Genomic DNA, 15479 nt, shown 5'->3' with positions numbered 1-15479 from the left:
CCTAGATGGAGAAAGGAAAAAAAAAAGAGCAGTAATCATGTGTTGAAGGGCACATGATGCACAAAGCACCCCCCACTGGGGGACTAACTGTTTGGGGGTTACATGTGAAAGGATAGCACGTGGCAGATTTTTAGAGGCGTGCGCAAATCACACTAGTGGGGAGGTTAGTTGTTCACTGACATTTCTGTCAGCTTCATCTGTTGTGGTGGGACCACATTATTATTTAAAAATTACTATTTTATTTATTATTATTTACCGCTATAAGACTCCAAGCCCTGCCCTATCCTCTGGCTCTTCGGGCACCTGAAGATAGAGAGAGAAAGAGAGTTTTCTGATTCGTCCATGGCTTCCAGAGCTCTTAAAGCTCGTCTAAGGTCAGAATCAGATAGTCAGATGTAGATTCGCCGCGTCATCATCATCATCCTTAAGTGTTTCAAGCTTTCACTGTTTCAACAATGGCGGATCTCTGTTCACTCTGTTCACAGTTATAGCTTCGTTTTGTAAGTGAACTGTTTTTTGTTTGTTTGAAGATTCACATTTCTAGTTACAATGAGATTTGATTCAGTTATGGATCGAAAGAGAAGCAAGGATTGTGTGAGCTCTATTGAATCATCCGATTCCAATTCCGTTTCCGATTCAACTCGTTCTGCTCCATTTCCTGATGAAGTACTGGAACGAGTTCTCTCTCTAGTGAAGTCACACAAGGACCGGAGCTCCGTCTCGCTCGTATGTAAGGACTGGTACAACGCTGAGAGATGGAGTCGTACGCACGTGTTCATAGGTAACTGTTACTCTGTCTCGCCGGAAATTGTAGTCAGGAGGTTTCCGAAAATCCGTAGCGTGACTATAAAAGGAAAACCTAGATTCTCGGATTTCAATCTAGTGCCTAAGAATTGGGGTGCTGAAATTCATCCTTGGCTTGTACTTTTTGCTTCGGCTTATCCTTTTCTAGAGGAGCTTAGGTTGAAGAGGATGACCGTGACTGATACAAGCTTGGAGTTCATTGGTACGAATTTTCCAAATTTCAAGGCTCTTTCTCTTTTCAGCTGTGACGGATTCAGTACAGAGGGTCTAGCCTCCATTGCCAAACATTGCAAGTAAGAATCTCGAATCTAGTTTTGATTCTCTTATTATTCCAGTTAATTTGAAAGGAATATTCACCTTCTAGCGATAGAAAATCAGCCAAATTTTGTTCTGTTCATTATGTTGGAGAAAAGAACAAATTCATCTTGATGATTTAACAGTATTACTTACTACCTCTGGTGGAAAATTGAAGTGCTTCTGCTTTATATTCATCATCCCCCACTTGTTTTCTTGATGTGACATCTCACCTGTCATTTTAAATGATAGACTAGCCTATTCTTCCCCACTCCCAAAATTTTATTGGATTCCTATTTGATTATTTTGAAAGGATTAGATTAACCAATGACAATTCTCCAATAGTTTCTCTCTATGGATTTGCAAGAACAACAGTGAAAAAGTCAGCTGTATAACTGGATTCTTGATTTGAAGAAATAAATTGATTAGGTTCAATGTCAATAGAAGTGTTTGTTTGATTGATTAATATTCCTCATAATTACAATTCAATTGGGTCAACTTAGATCAAAATTTCAAGAATCTTTCTTATGAGATCAAATGTCTTTATAAATAAAGTAAGAAAAGTTATAAATCCTCTGAGATAATAAGATCTTTGAAGTTTCTATTCCGAAAACACTATTAAATAACATATTCATTAATAAATTAGATTACTTTGCTATTAACTTTTTAGCCACTGCATTATGCTATACAGATGGCAGTGCAAATATTTTATTTACTAATTATTGCCTTTTAAGTGCTTGAAGGATTTTAAAATTCTATGTTTATGCTTGTAGATTGCTTCAAGAAATGTATCTTCCATTTAAAAATGGCTACTACTTTTAGGAGGTTGATTTTTTTTTTTTCTTTGAAAAGTGTTTGAATTATTTTCAATAAATCACAGCCCTGTGGAGATTACTGATACAGTGAGTCAAACACATAAACCATTATAAACTAAAATCATGACATAAATTGTCACAAGTTCATCAAAATCATTAAAACTCAAAATATAAAATCGATTCATGATTCTAATATCATATTCAAATTGACCCAGCTTAGTTATTTTTTCAGTCCTGTTCTTCTCACAACTCTTTTCAGATCCCTCAATAACTTTCTCAATCTGATTAAGAACTCTTTTAGGAGGTTATTTGATATGGGTTTAATTCAAAATGACCAAATATTCTTAATATTTATTATTATGAAAAAAATGTTTGATGATGACAAGCCCGCCCAAGATCTGGGTCATTCCATCAAATTTCTGGTTTTAATTACAGTTTATTTATTCGACAGGAACTTGACTGAACTAGACATACCAGAGAATGGGATGGAAGATTTAAAGGGTGCTTGGTTAAGCTGTTTTCCCGAAAACTTTGCATCATTAGAAGTACTGAACTTTGCTAGCTTGCACAGTGATGTCTGCTTTAATGATCTAGAGAAACTTGTGGGTCGTTGCAAATCATTGAAGGTATTGAAGGTCAATAGTCATGTGAGTCTTGATCAATTGAAGAGGCTTCTAGATCTGGCTCCACAATTGACTGAACTTGGAACTGGTAGTCTCTTGCAAGAATCAACCATCCATCAGCTTCCAGAGCTTGAACGTACATTTGCAAAATGTACCAACTTACATACACTGTCATGTCTATGGGAAGCTTCTCCTGTCTTCCTTCAAGTTCTATACCCTGCTTGCTGGAACTTGACGTTTTTGAATTTAAGTTATGCAACTGTTCGTGGTGGTGAAGAACTAGCTAAGTTTCTTGCACACTGTCCAAGATTAAAGCGACTCTGGGTAAGTTTTCTTTTTTCTTGAATTTATTATTGTTCATCTTATAAGTTAGCCTGCTAATTTGTTAGTCATCAATTTCATAACAAAAATTGAGCATGCCTTGCATATTTGGTCAAAATAATGTAAATATAATGACAAATATACCACTAGAAAGTTATTGAAACAATACAACAATCAGGTCTGAGACATCCAATGTGCCCAATTACAAAGGTGGTGGGAAAAATTCAAAAGGTGTTACATCTTGGGGTAGGAATGTAATTTAGGGATTTAACAATCAATTGATATTCCAACTTATATAAGAAAAGTCACCCTCTTATGAATGATAATAGATTTAAGGCATCGAGATTTTTTAGAAAAAAGATCAAATATCTTAGATTCGATTCTGACTATTGGTGTTAGATGGACCGTGTGTAAGTTCTTGTTATATTCCTCAATATCATTTTAATTGAAATTCCTTCTATTTGTGGCTAAACTGAAAAATTATATTTATTCTTTTTTTTTTGTGTGTGTGTGTGTAGCTACTCGATAGTGTTGGAGATGTCGGGCTGGAAGCAGTAGGATCCCATTGCCCTTTACTCGAAGAGCTTCGTGTTTTTCCAGCCGAACCATTCGAAGACAACCAATTTCATGGCGTCACCGAATCAGGCTTCGTCTCTGTTTCTCGCGGTTGTCCCAAACTTCACTACGTTCTCTATTTCTGCCAAAGAATGACAAATGCAGCTGTCTCAACCGTAGTAAAAAACTGCCCCAACTTCACCCATTTCCGTCTATGCATTATGAATCCACACCAACCCGACCACGTAACAAACAAACCGATGGACGAAGCGTTCGGTGCGGTTGTGAAGACGTGCAAGAGCCTGGTGAGACTATCTGTCTCTGGTCTTCTAACTGATCGAACGTTCGAATATATAGGAAAGTATGCTAAGAACTTGGAGACTCTATCGGTTGCTTTTGCGGGTAGTAGCGACTGGGGAATGAAGTATGTGCTCTCTGGATGCCCGCGATTGAGGAAGCTCGAGATTAGAGACAGTCCTTTTGGGAATGCAGCTTTACTTTCGGGTCTGGAGAAATATGAATCGATGAGATCTTTGTGGATGTCGGCTTGTAATGTTACCATGAAAGGATGCAAGTTGTTGGCTAGCGAGATGCCTAGATTGAACGTCGAGGTTATGAAGGAGGATGAACGAGAGTTGTCGAAGAGCGATGATGGTGATCAGGCCGATAAAGTTTATGTTTATCGGAGTGTTGCCGGAAGGAGAAGTGATGCTCCTCCATTTGTCCTCACTCTTTGAAAAACTACTTGTGTGAAGTCGGTACAGTAAGATTCTATATTTTTATTAACTTCTTAATATCAAAGTTTATTATCTCGAGAAAGCTAGCATAACAGTTTATCATCGTGATCTTAATTCAATAATATTGTTTTCAATAAAATTGAACTTGAGATTTCAACCAACTTGTTGGTATGGTGAGAGGTCTCAAGTTCAATTTTACTTAAAACAAATGTTTTAGAGCTTACCCGACGCCATATATGAACTCTAAGTTTTAGTTTCGATTCTCATTAAGAATATATTATTACAATGATTGTTTTTATAAAAACAAGTAAAATACTATGGAAAATAATGAAATAAAAGTATTTTTGATTATGATTAGATGAACAAAGTGATTAAATTGTCTTTTGCAGGTTTTTTTCTTAAGGATGAAATCCAAATGGATGGATGAAGAATCTTAAAGATGGTGATAATAGAAATTGGATGTCAAATTTTCTTTAAGGGAATGGCTGTGATTGTCTTTATTTCTTTTTTGGGCATGTAATTTTGATGCTCAATTAGACAATACCTTTCATTTTAAAGGCAATTATGCCCTTTTCTTTTCGTGTAGTAATAAAGGATAATTATGTATTTTTCTAAACTTGTCTTATTTTTTAGATCAATAATTAGTACTTGTCTAATATGCATATTAATTATTGAAAAACAAAAATCATTGGCTCATAATCCTATACTTGTATTTGGGTCTGGTTCGGTTTTATGTTATTTAAATAAAAAAATAAAAAAATCAAACAACATCTCAGCCCTTGGATAAGATGGGATGTAAGTTTTTCTAAAATAAAAACAAAAACAAATGTTTTCTGTAATTATTTTCATTTTGTTGCAAAAATATTATTAAAATTTAGAAATGCTTATTTTACTAATTTTTATTTATTAAAACGGTAAAATTAATTTCATTACACAGTACTGAGTATTGACCATAAGTGTAAGATCACTCCTCATATAGTGGGACAAAATTACAAATAAGACTGAGCTTATCCTGTAAAAAAATTGAAATAATCAAAAATTAAAATAAAAGAAGATAAGAATAATTTAAAGAAATAACGAGTCTTATGTGACATGTTGTGGATGAAAATTTTACCATTTAAAAAAAAATCATTTGGGAAGAGAATCATGACCATTCATTATATAATTATTTATATATTTAAAAAAACAGAAAAATTAAAAGTAATAATTCCTTTTTTATCTCAAAAGATGTAGTAAAAGAAGAAAAGGTAAAAGGTAAACATTTTTTGCTGTTAAAAGATAATATAATTAGTCATGCTAAATTTTATCATCCCTATCTTATCTTGTAATATATAAATATTTAAAATAAAATTAGTCAAACTAAGAATAGTTAGTTAGAGCGAAACTCTCTCTTTAATTTAACTCTGTAATTACAAATTTGCACGCCATTTATTTCTCAAAAGAAGTTAGATTTTCCTAAAAATTAAACTATAAATACTAATCTTAATTGATCCAACTATCCCACATTCATTTATCTCTCTTTCTCTTCATCTCTTTCTTAGGTAACATCTATCATCAACAATGGCGGCCGGTGGTATTGCTCCTGGTTTAGCCACCGGAAAAGCTTATCCGGGAAGACTGACCGCATATGTCTTCATGGCTTGCATGATCGCCGGAATGGGTGGTCTTATTTTCGGTTACGATATCGGTATTTCTGGTGGTGTGACATCCATGGATTCTTTCTTGAAGGAATTCTTTCCTCATGTTTATGAGAAGGAAAAGAGCACGGCTGTATCAGTTGATCAGTATTGTAAATTTGATAGTCATACGTTGACTTTGTTCACTTCTTCTCTTTACTTGGCGGCACTTGTCGCGTCCCTTACGGCCTCGACGGTTACCAGGAGAATGGGTCGGAAGTTTTCCATGCAATTGGGAGGAATACTATTCTTAATTGGTGCTGTTATCAATGGTTTGGCTATTAGAATATGGATGCTTATTGTTGGTCGTATTTTACTTGGTCTTGGTATTGGTTTTGCCAATCAGGTAATTACTCTAAATAAGTTTTTGTGTTTTATATGATGTGTCTTTGTATATAGAAACCCTAATATTGTTCAATTGATTGATTGTAGTCTGTGCCATTATACCTGTCGGAAATGGCGCCATACAAGTCTAGGGGGGCGTTGAACACTGTTTTTCAACTGTCGATCACGGTTGGTATTTTGATCGCCAACGTTCTCAACTACTTCTTTGCACAAATCAAGGGCGGTTGGGGATGGAGGTTGAGTCTCGGAGGTGCGGTGTTCCCGGCTTTGATAATCATCCTCGGATCGTGTTGCCTACCCGAAACAGCCAACTCCATGATCGAGCGTGGACAATTAGATCAGGCTAGAGTCCAGCTCAGAAGAATCCGAGGTGTGGATAATGTGGACGATGAATTCAATGACCTAGTGGCTGCTAGTGAAGCTTCCAAGAAGGTGCACCATCCATGGGCGAATCTTCTAAAGCGGAAATATAGACCTCATCTTGTCGTGGCCATCCTCATTCCTACTTTCCAACAACTTACCGGAATCAATGTCTACATGTTTTACGCGCCTGTTTTGTTCAAGACAATCGGATTCGGAAGCAACGCCTCCCTCATGTCGGCGGTTATCACTGGAGGAGTAAATGTCGTCGCTACCCTTGTTTCGGTTTATGGTGTCGATAAGTGGGGACGAAGATTCTTGTTCCTCGAAGGTGGTGTACAAATGCTTATTTGTCAGGTAAGTAATATCAAATTGTTTGTTTTTATTTTTTGTACTTTGTACGTAAGAAGAATATTTTGATTCATACAACCAACCATGCATGTGCATGCAGATCATTGTCTCGGCTTGTATCGGATTGAAGTTTGGATTCGACGGAAACCCCGGTGTACTAGAGAAATGGTACGCCGTAGTGGTGGTTCTCTTCATTTGCATCTACGTCGCAGCTTATGCATGGTCTTGGGGTCCACTCGGTTGGCTAGTTCCAAGTGAGATCTTTCCACTCGAGATTAGGTCAGCGGCTCAAAGTCTCAATGTTTCGCTCAACATGTTTTTCACCTTCGTCATTGCTCAAATATTCCTAAGTCTATTGTGTCGCATCAAGTTCTTGCTCTTCATTGTCTTTGCGGTTATCGTGTTGATTATGACCGTTTGGGTATACTACTTCATTCCCGAGACCAAGAACATACCTATTGAGGAGATGCCCATTGTGTGGAGGAACCATTGGTACTGGAAACAATTCATGACGGAGGAAGTTGCTAAAACTGGTGAACCGAATGCTTCGGAGATTGAGATGTATGATCCTGTCAAATACACTTGATTCGATAGTGTGTTTTTAGATTTTTATCTGTTTGATTTTTTATTATCGTCAATTAGGATTTCGCTTTTGTTTATTTAGATAGGCTAGCTTAGCTTATCGTGGTTATGGTCATTGAAAAACAACAAATAAAAAGGTATTATAGTTAGGCAGGCAGCTTAGCTTATTCCTAGTTTATGGCCTTTGAAAAACAATAAATAAAAGATGTTATGCATTGGTTTTAATTCTCTTCATATGTTTCCTCTTAGTTTGTTTTTGTTTGTGGGTAACCCTTTGATTATGTCACAAATGTAGCTTTTACTATTTCCTATCATTATTGTGTCTTTTTTTATACTTTTGTGTTTTTGTTGATATGGTGTATCTCAAAAAATAATTCTAAGTTTAAAATCAAAATAATGAGGACATCAACTTGTAACTTAAATTTCTTAGTAGCTAACATAATTCATTGGTCACCTTTTTAAAAGAGCAAATAACCAAAACCCTTTTATAACATACATCATGAACATCACCCATTAATTACAAACCTAAAATTAAGGGTATTTGTTGCGTCCAATTTACTTTTATGTTACAAAAAACAAAAAACTAATTGTACACTCTTATCCTAATTAAAAATAACAAAAATATAAACCTTACATTAATAAACAATATTGTGAAAGGGATAAATAAAAACATTTAAAGAGTAAAAAATAAAATATATATGCCCCCATGCAGGATCGAACTACAGACCTCCAGTTTACAAGACTGGCGCTCTACCACTGAGCTATAGGGGCTAATTTGATATTAAATATTTTATATTTTAATTAAACCAATGTAACGTAATTCATTGCACAAATTTGGCTTTATTGCAAGGTTAACCTAATCCATTCACAATCCTTTTTAGAAATAGCATTAGATCATTAACTTATTTAGAAAAAAAAAAAGATTTACATAAATTTTAAAAATATATTGTTCAAACCCAAATCCGAACAATCTTGGGTTTCTTACTAGCCTAGCATCATTAGCCATAGGAGAATTCTTTACAAACTTCTTGATGTGTTTATGTAATTTTTTTAGATAAAATTACATATATATTATAGTATTAAAAACTAATTTGTGTAGTTGGTTAAAGAATTTAAGATTGAATCTTATATCTCAAATTTTAATTCTAGAAAATATGTTATCCTAGGCCACCACTTAAATGGCCTTGACTATAACCGGATTCCAAGAATTTTTTATTTTTTTAAATTTGGAAAGGTTATAATATCTCACATTTCAACTTAAAATATTTATAGTTAGAATTGAACATGTGATTTTGCTCTCATATTATTCTTCTCATTTGAAAACATTTAAAATTATGGTTATTTTGTTTCGTCCAATTTTATATTAGAAGACAACTAAATATGTGTTAGAAATAATTGCATGGGCTTATCATAGTAAAATATTAATACAAAATAACATGTTTATAGTGGTGTTACATTGTAACAATCGTGATGGTTGAGAATTGTACAAGATGTCCTCAAAGTAATTTAATGATTCCATCATCATTGTTCCACTTATTAAGGATTGGATTTCAGTTATCCATGGGCATCAATCAATTTAGTTAGCTCTTTAACCTTAAATTAAAACATAATTAAATAATTTTATAAGGATTTATTTTCAGATTATTGATTAATCATCCATCATATGTATGACCCCCTTTAAATTAAATTAATATTATTATGCTTACATAGTCATCGATACGAAAATTATTATTTATCATGCAAACAATTTCGAATGAAACGAAGTTCAATGTGTTATATTATCAATACTAGTGGAAATTCCTATAAAAAAGCCAAATTGCTCATGGTTTTCGGATTTGTATAGAATCTCCTAATTATATTGAGCATATTCTCTTGTATGTTAGATTGAACACATTTATATATAAGTCCTTATACCCACTTTTGACCTTAATAATTATTGGTGTATCTTAATTATAATAGATCTCTATTGATCTTTTTATTTCTTAAAACAAATTGAACAACTTGTATAAATAACGAATTACGACAATCATTAATGTAATTCGTAAACAAGGAACAATTCACGAAACACGACACTATATCGAGCTCTTATTCATTATAGTGCAACATAACTTTTTTTCGTGAAAATCATTCGGCACCGCCTTCAACACATAGCCATTGACCCACAAAGAGTTTGTCGCAGTTCATGTTAGGGTTTATGGCATCAAATGCGGCGGTTGTCAATTTCGCAGCTTGTGCGATGGAAAAACATGTGTCACCTTCATTCACACTAACCACCGAGAAGCAATCTACAGTCTTCGCCGAGGGGATAGACTCATGCTTCCACACTGTAAATTAATAAATAAGTCTATGTCTATTCTATAAAATTGAATTGAAATTTAAGTTCATAACTAAGACATTCGAATAAATCAAATAAAAATATCTAAATTTTAAGTATTTGATATGTATATTGATTCAATAAAATTGCTATTAATGTAAAAAAAACTTGTTTTATATCCGTTTGTACATTTTTTATAAGATTGTATTAACGAGGGTGAAACATGCAAGTAATAATAATAATTAGGCATAAAATAAATTAGGGTTACAAACCAGATGTTGGTATGGCAGCATTGGTCATGATGATAATATTGATGAGAAAAAGAGAGACAATAAAGGCCATGGCTGTTAATTTGTTTCCGACCGCCATTGTTGTCTTAACAAGTTCTTGCTGTGTGAGCTCTCTGCATTTCTACATTTCTATTTATAATGCAATTTCTTCGAGTGAAAGACAACATATAAGACAAACTCGTTTTAAATAGGAATCGAACTTGAAATGTTTGATATTTTATGTATTACATATTAGAAATATTATTTGATTTGTGAAATTTACAATGCTAGAATGAACACATTGTATGCACGTCAGTCACTATCAGTAATCCATATATGATTTGTAGTGAATTACAATGTTTAACAATGAATTATTAATTATGTTATGAACAATGAAAAAAAATTGAGGTTAAATTTGATACTATTCAAATTAATTAAACAATTATGATTGTATATATAAAGATGTTACTAATTAATAAGCAATAAGCAATAACCAAGATTTGGATGACAGTTGAATATAAAAAAAATGTGTATATATGAATGGATATAACTAATGTAGGTATTGATTTGTAAAATGTTATTGTAGATTTGTTTTGTGTATGATTTTTTTTTTTTAAATGTTAGTAAGATTGTGTGGTAAACCGTTGCAAAAGAATTAAAAACTTTCGATGTAAAATCCGTCTATAAATTTGCTTATTTTTGCCAAATTGGTTATTGAATACTTAGTAAATTCTTCGTTTTCAATCAATTTCTTCCTCTATTTAAAATACCATTTTACTCTTACCAATTTTTTTAAATTTTAAATTATTAAACTCTATTACCCAGTGGCACGCTCCGTAATTTTTAACAACAGGAGGGACTTAAATGTCCTAAAATTCATTCTACCCAAATAAACTGATTTTTCTGACACTTTAACCAAAATAATCCAAATAACCCTATTTAGGACAAGCCCTAAGAATCGATTACGAAACTTTGATCTATTAGTAAAAAAAGAATAAGAACAAGCATGAGCCCTAACAAAATTTAAACTTATATCTTCTTAGGCTAAGACATTTTTGAAAGGAGGATCACAGTTAATTTAAGAAACAATTAAATTTCTATTTAGTAAAAATGCAGTTGAATTTTGGACAATTATTCAAATAATTTTCTAAATCAGGAAAGAACATACCAAATGATAGCCAATTCTAAGTACAAATAAACAACCAATGATTAAGATTACCTCATATAGAACCTGGCTTATAAATGGTGTAATGAAAATCCAATTTTGACCAACAAACCAATAATGTACCACATTGTACAACCATCAAAATAAATATTTTAACAAAAAAAAAACTCAATTTTTCCTCTTTTACAGTAGAGAATAGAAGTTTCAAACTATTTGAATTGGGACATCCTTGGATTTTTACTTCAAACGATGAAGAGTACAAATGAATCATCCATTAAGTTAGACAAACATACAGCAAACAAACAAACAAACAAACCTTGTACTTAAACGGAATCTACTACTCCTTCGACCACCTGTTGTTTCGCAAGATACCGTTCCCTTCGTTCTTTCTACAAAAAGAAGAACATAATTCGTTTAAAAAAATGACTCGCGAAAAAATAAATTTAACAGGTATTTCGTAAACTACAAACTTACCCATTCATCTATTACCAGCCCTTCTCCAATAATCTTAGGACCTGTATCTTCTGGTGGCTTCTTTCGCGTTTCTAGCTCTGCCTCAGCATCTGCCAACTGCCGTTTCAGTTTTTCCATAGCCTAAAAGAGATTGAAAACACTTTCTGAATTTGTGTTTGGATCGAAATAAGAAACTATCTACAATAAATTTGTATGTCAGTTGTCTCATCTGAATCTGAATGTACTACTCACAGGATTAGGCCGCTCAGGGTCTAGGAAAATAACTCGAAGAATTTGCTCAACCGCGACGTCATCCTTATGTTCATCAAACTGCATCATGAATATAGAAATAAAACCAAAAAAGCCAAAAAAACAGAATGGTTTGGTGATGAACAAAAACAATAATATATGACTTCAGATATGCACTTACAAGTTCAGGTGCATAATCCATTGCTCCTCCTTTCACCTTTAAAGACATTATCTTAAACTTCACCTTACTCTTCTGACCAACTGGTTTTTCATTGTTTTCAGGAGGCTCAACAAATTTGAACACTAAAATAGCCAAAAGAGAGATCGATTATATAACCGTATGAACGCATCTGACATGTAAAATCGACATACCAGTAGCGATTAGACTCTCTCCAGGAACAAGAATTGCTCCGGGTGGACGCATGAAACAACTTTTAGGTGCAGTTGTTTGAAACTAGAAAAACACAAAACAAAACAAAACAAAACAAAACAGAGATATCAATCAATTCACCATATCCATCAATGTCAAAACAATACAAGATCAAACTTCAATACCTTGAATGCAACATGTGATTTGCTAGTGTTTTTAATCCTAATTGCACTTTGAACTTGCTTCCCAGGTTCATCTAATCAAACATGTTGAGTAATGACATAAGATTCTAAGAAAAACAAATGGAATTCAAGATAATCTCATTCATCTACCATTGATCCATGTTTCTACCAAATGAAAAGGTGAAATGTGTTAAACTAGATCGACATTATCAGTACTGAAATTACTAAAATTAATCTGAATTTTGTAGATGCAATTCATCTTTTGAAAACCTAAATTAACAAGGGTAAACGATACATACATGGAAAGTAGAGCTTATTAGCCGGATCCAAACTGAGACGACGACGTTTGGGAAGAAGAGATTTGGCGACGGAAGATACCGAGTTAGAAGAACTTCCTTGCGAGTTCGATCCTTCGAAATGAGAGCTACCCTGTTGATTATGGTGGTGAGATGAAACCACCGAAGCACGGCCGCCACCGCTGCCACCGCCGCCGGCGTTTCTGAATCGCAGCTTCAATAAACCCCAACCCTTTTTATCTTTCTCATCAACCATCGCCATCAAATCTCTTGTCTAATCTCCGTTCATCAGCTTCCCTTGATCTGTTTGGTCGCTGTGGATTTCAGGGGACGGATCCTACGAAGGGGATTAAGGTGAATTCAATTGGGTTCTTTAAAGAGGTTTCGGGCAAAGCAAAGGAAAGGAAAGAAGAGAACTTTTCTCGATCAATATCGCAATTGGGTCAAAGAAGATGACACGGTTTCACTTCCACCCGTCCGTCCGAGTCCATTACTAATAGCACAAGTGTTAGAATTCTATCAGTGGTCTCATTAATGGCGCAAGATCTTAATACCTATTACAGTGAGAACCCTTTAATAAAGTAAGTAGAACAAAGTTGAAAAAGGGAAAACCTTTAATCACAAAACACACTAATATTCACACAATCCTATGCTCTAAAAACCAGTAAATAATGTTTTTTAAGATGCAACAAAAACATTACCTATCACACTTCTCATCACAAAGACATCAAATGTCACAATATATCTCTATCTTTATCTTGTCCTTTCAAACTTACATTTTATCTTGTTTGAAACAAACAAACAAGATAGTTAATATTTTGTGTGTCGTAAAATTATCGATTAATGTATATTCCTATCTTTTTGGGCACAAATTATTCATAACATTAACCCACGTCATTTTACCATGTAACTTATTTTCAAATGGTCAATACAAATCTTATCTTCAACTATTTAACGCAATATTTAGTTGTCCTCTTCTTTGAAGTAACTACACAAATAATTTTTTTTTTAAATGTAGAACTCTTTTTGAATGTTACCCTACAAGAGTGAAATTCAATTATTTAAGAAAAAATGTAAAAATTATGATAATATTTTGTCAATAATCATAGAGATTTGAATTATTTAAATAATCAAAATTAATTAAATATCATTTTATTTTCCTCTCATCCATCACATCATTTAATTAATTAACTAAAATATTATAATACTCTTTATTTTAAATTATTATTTATTATTGGACAAATTACTTGTGTGACTCTCTAATTATTTTGACCGCTTACTTTTAACTTTTAAATTATTTTTTAAAACAAATCGCCTCTTAAATTTTCAGAGAGGGTCACCAATGTTCTTTCTGTCATTTTTTTCGTTAAACATAACAACCCTTCTAACTAAAAGTCCCTTTAACTATTCTAATCGTTGAATTTTGACTCTCCAACTATTATAATCGTTGATTTTTAACCCTTAAATTATTTATTTACACTAATCACCCTCAAAACTATCAAAATGTTCACTCGTGACACTAGTGAAAATGTGGTCTTTATCGAAAAATTATACCGATAGATATATATATATTACCGATTTTGACAAAAAAAATCTTTCGTTAATAAGAATTTTTCCTTTTTAAGTCAATTTTAGTGACAATACCGAGAGATAATAGATCATTTCTCGGTATTTTACACGAGAAAAATACTAAGAGATAATAAAATAATTTTTGATATTTTCTCTCAAGAAAATATCGAGAGATTTTCAAATAACATTCAGTATTTTCTCTTGAGGGGAAATAACGAGAGAATCTAAAAGTACCAAGAGATAATAGATCATTTCTCGATATTTTACACGAGAAAAATACTAAGAGATAATAAAATAATTTTTGATATTTTCTCTCAAGAAAATATCGAGAGATTTTCAAATAACATTCAGTATTTTCTCTTGAGGGGAAATAACGAGAGAATCTAAAAGTACCGAGAGATTCCTCTTGGGCAATATCGAGAGATTTTCGAATAACCTTCGGTATTTTCTTTTAGGGGCAATACCGAAATCTTTTCGAATAACCTTCGGTGTTTTCTCTTGGGGGCAATACCGAGAGATTTTCGAATAACCTTCGTTATTTCCTATTGGGAGAAATACCGAGAGATTTATGAATCTCTCGAGAAACACCTAATTTTTTTTACTAAAAGTCTTTATACCGACGAATGCTGACAATTTTCTAATATTTTGGTATCGAGTTATACCGACAGATATATGGTCAATAACGACAATTTTTACTCCTGGTAATGACCCTTTTTCATTAGGGTGACTCTTTTATATTTTTTTTATGAATGATGTGTAATATATTTTACAAATAGAATATGTAATTTATGGGCAAATTTAGAGATAATTTGCGATAGTGTAGTTATTAATATATATTTTTTACAAGTAATGTCAAATTACTCGAGTGAACCTCAAATTATTTTTTAAAATATTTTGTCTTTCAAACTTTCAGAGATAATCTTAAAATTTTAAAAAAGGGTCACAAATTATCATTTTATCACTTTTTTCATCTTATTAATAATTAGAGGGCTAAAAGTAAATAATCAGAATAGTTAGAGGATCACCCAAGTACTTTATTTTTATATAATAATAGTTTTAAGTATTTTTATCAAAAAAAAAAAAATCATCTTCTTAAAATCATCACTAATCAATTATAATTTTCCCAACAAAGCCAAAATTTGAAAATAC

General features: G+C 32.9%; 3 protein-coding genes and 1 non-coding gene across 4 annotated transcripts; 2 read left to right on the top strand and 2 right to left on the bottom strand.

Moving 5' to 3' along the window:
• Window positions 1-283: 283 nt before the first annotated feature.
• LOC124932170 (protein AUXIN SIGNALING F-BOX 3-like) lies at window positions 284-4765 on the top strand. Its single transcript, XM_047472785.1, has 3 exons — window positions 284-1097; window positions 2365-2860; window positions 3376-4765. The coding sequence occupies exons 1-3, from the start codon at window positions 550-552 to the stop codon at window positions 4147-4149; spliced, it is 1818 nt and encodes a 605-aa protein (XP_047328741.1). The 5' UTR covers window positions 284-549; the 3' UTR covers window positions 4150-4765.
• A 944-nt stretch (window positions 4766-5709) lies between these two features.
• LOC124929878 (sugar carrier protein C-like) lies at window positions 5710-7467 on the top strand. The gene is made up of 3 exons (XM_047470261.1): window positions 5710-6171; window positions 6258-6887; window positions 6982-7467. The coding sequence occupies exons 1-3, from the start codon at window positions 5710-5712 to the stop codon at window positions 7465-7467; spliced, it is 1578 nt and encodes a 525-aa protein (XP_047326217.1).
• A 695-nt stretch (window positions 7468-8162) lies between these two features.
• TRNAT-UGU lies at window positions 8163-8234 on the bottom strand. Its single transcript has one exon. It is a non-coding gene; the product is annotated as a tRNA-Thr (tRNA).
• A 3051-nt stretch (window positions 8235-11285) lies between these two features.
• LOC124930811 (vesicle-associated protein 4-2) lies at window positions 11286-13326 on the bottom strand. Its single transcript, XM_047471171.1, has 7 exons — window positions 12765-13326; window positions 12469-12539; window positions 12286-12367; window positions 12095-12216; window positions 11917-11994; window positions 11686-11805; window positions 11286-11600 (listed from the first exon to the last, which is right to left on the bottom strand). The coding sequence occupies exons 1-7, from the start codon at window positions 13021-13023 to the stop codon at window positions 11535-11537; spliced, it is 798 nt and encodes a 265-aa protein (XP_047327127.1). The 5' UTR covers window positions 13024-13326; the 3' UTR covers window positions 11286-11534.
• Between the last annotated feature and the right edge of the window lie 2153 nt (window positions 13327-15479).

Source organism: Impatiens glandulifera, chromosome 3 (assembly GCF_907164915.1).
Source record: "Impatiens glandulifera chromosome 3, dImpGla2.1, whole genome shotgun sequence".
Classification (NCBI taxonomy): domain Eukaryota; kingdom Viridiplantae; phylum Streptophyta; class Magnoliopsida; order Ericales; family Balsaminaceae; genus Impatiens; species Impatiens glandulifera.
Note: the sequence above shows the minus strand (reverse complement) of the source record. Positions and strands in the feature narration are given on the sequence as shown.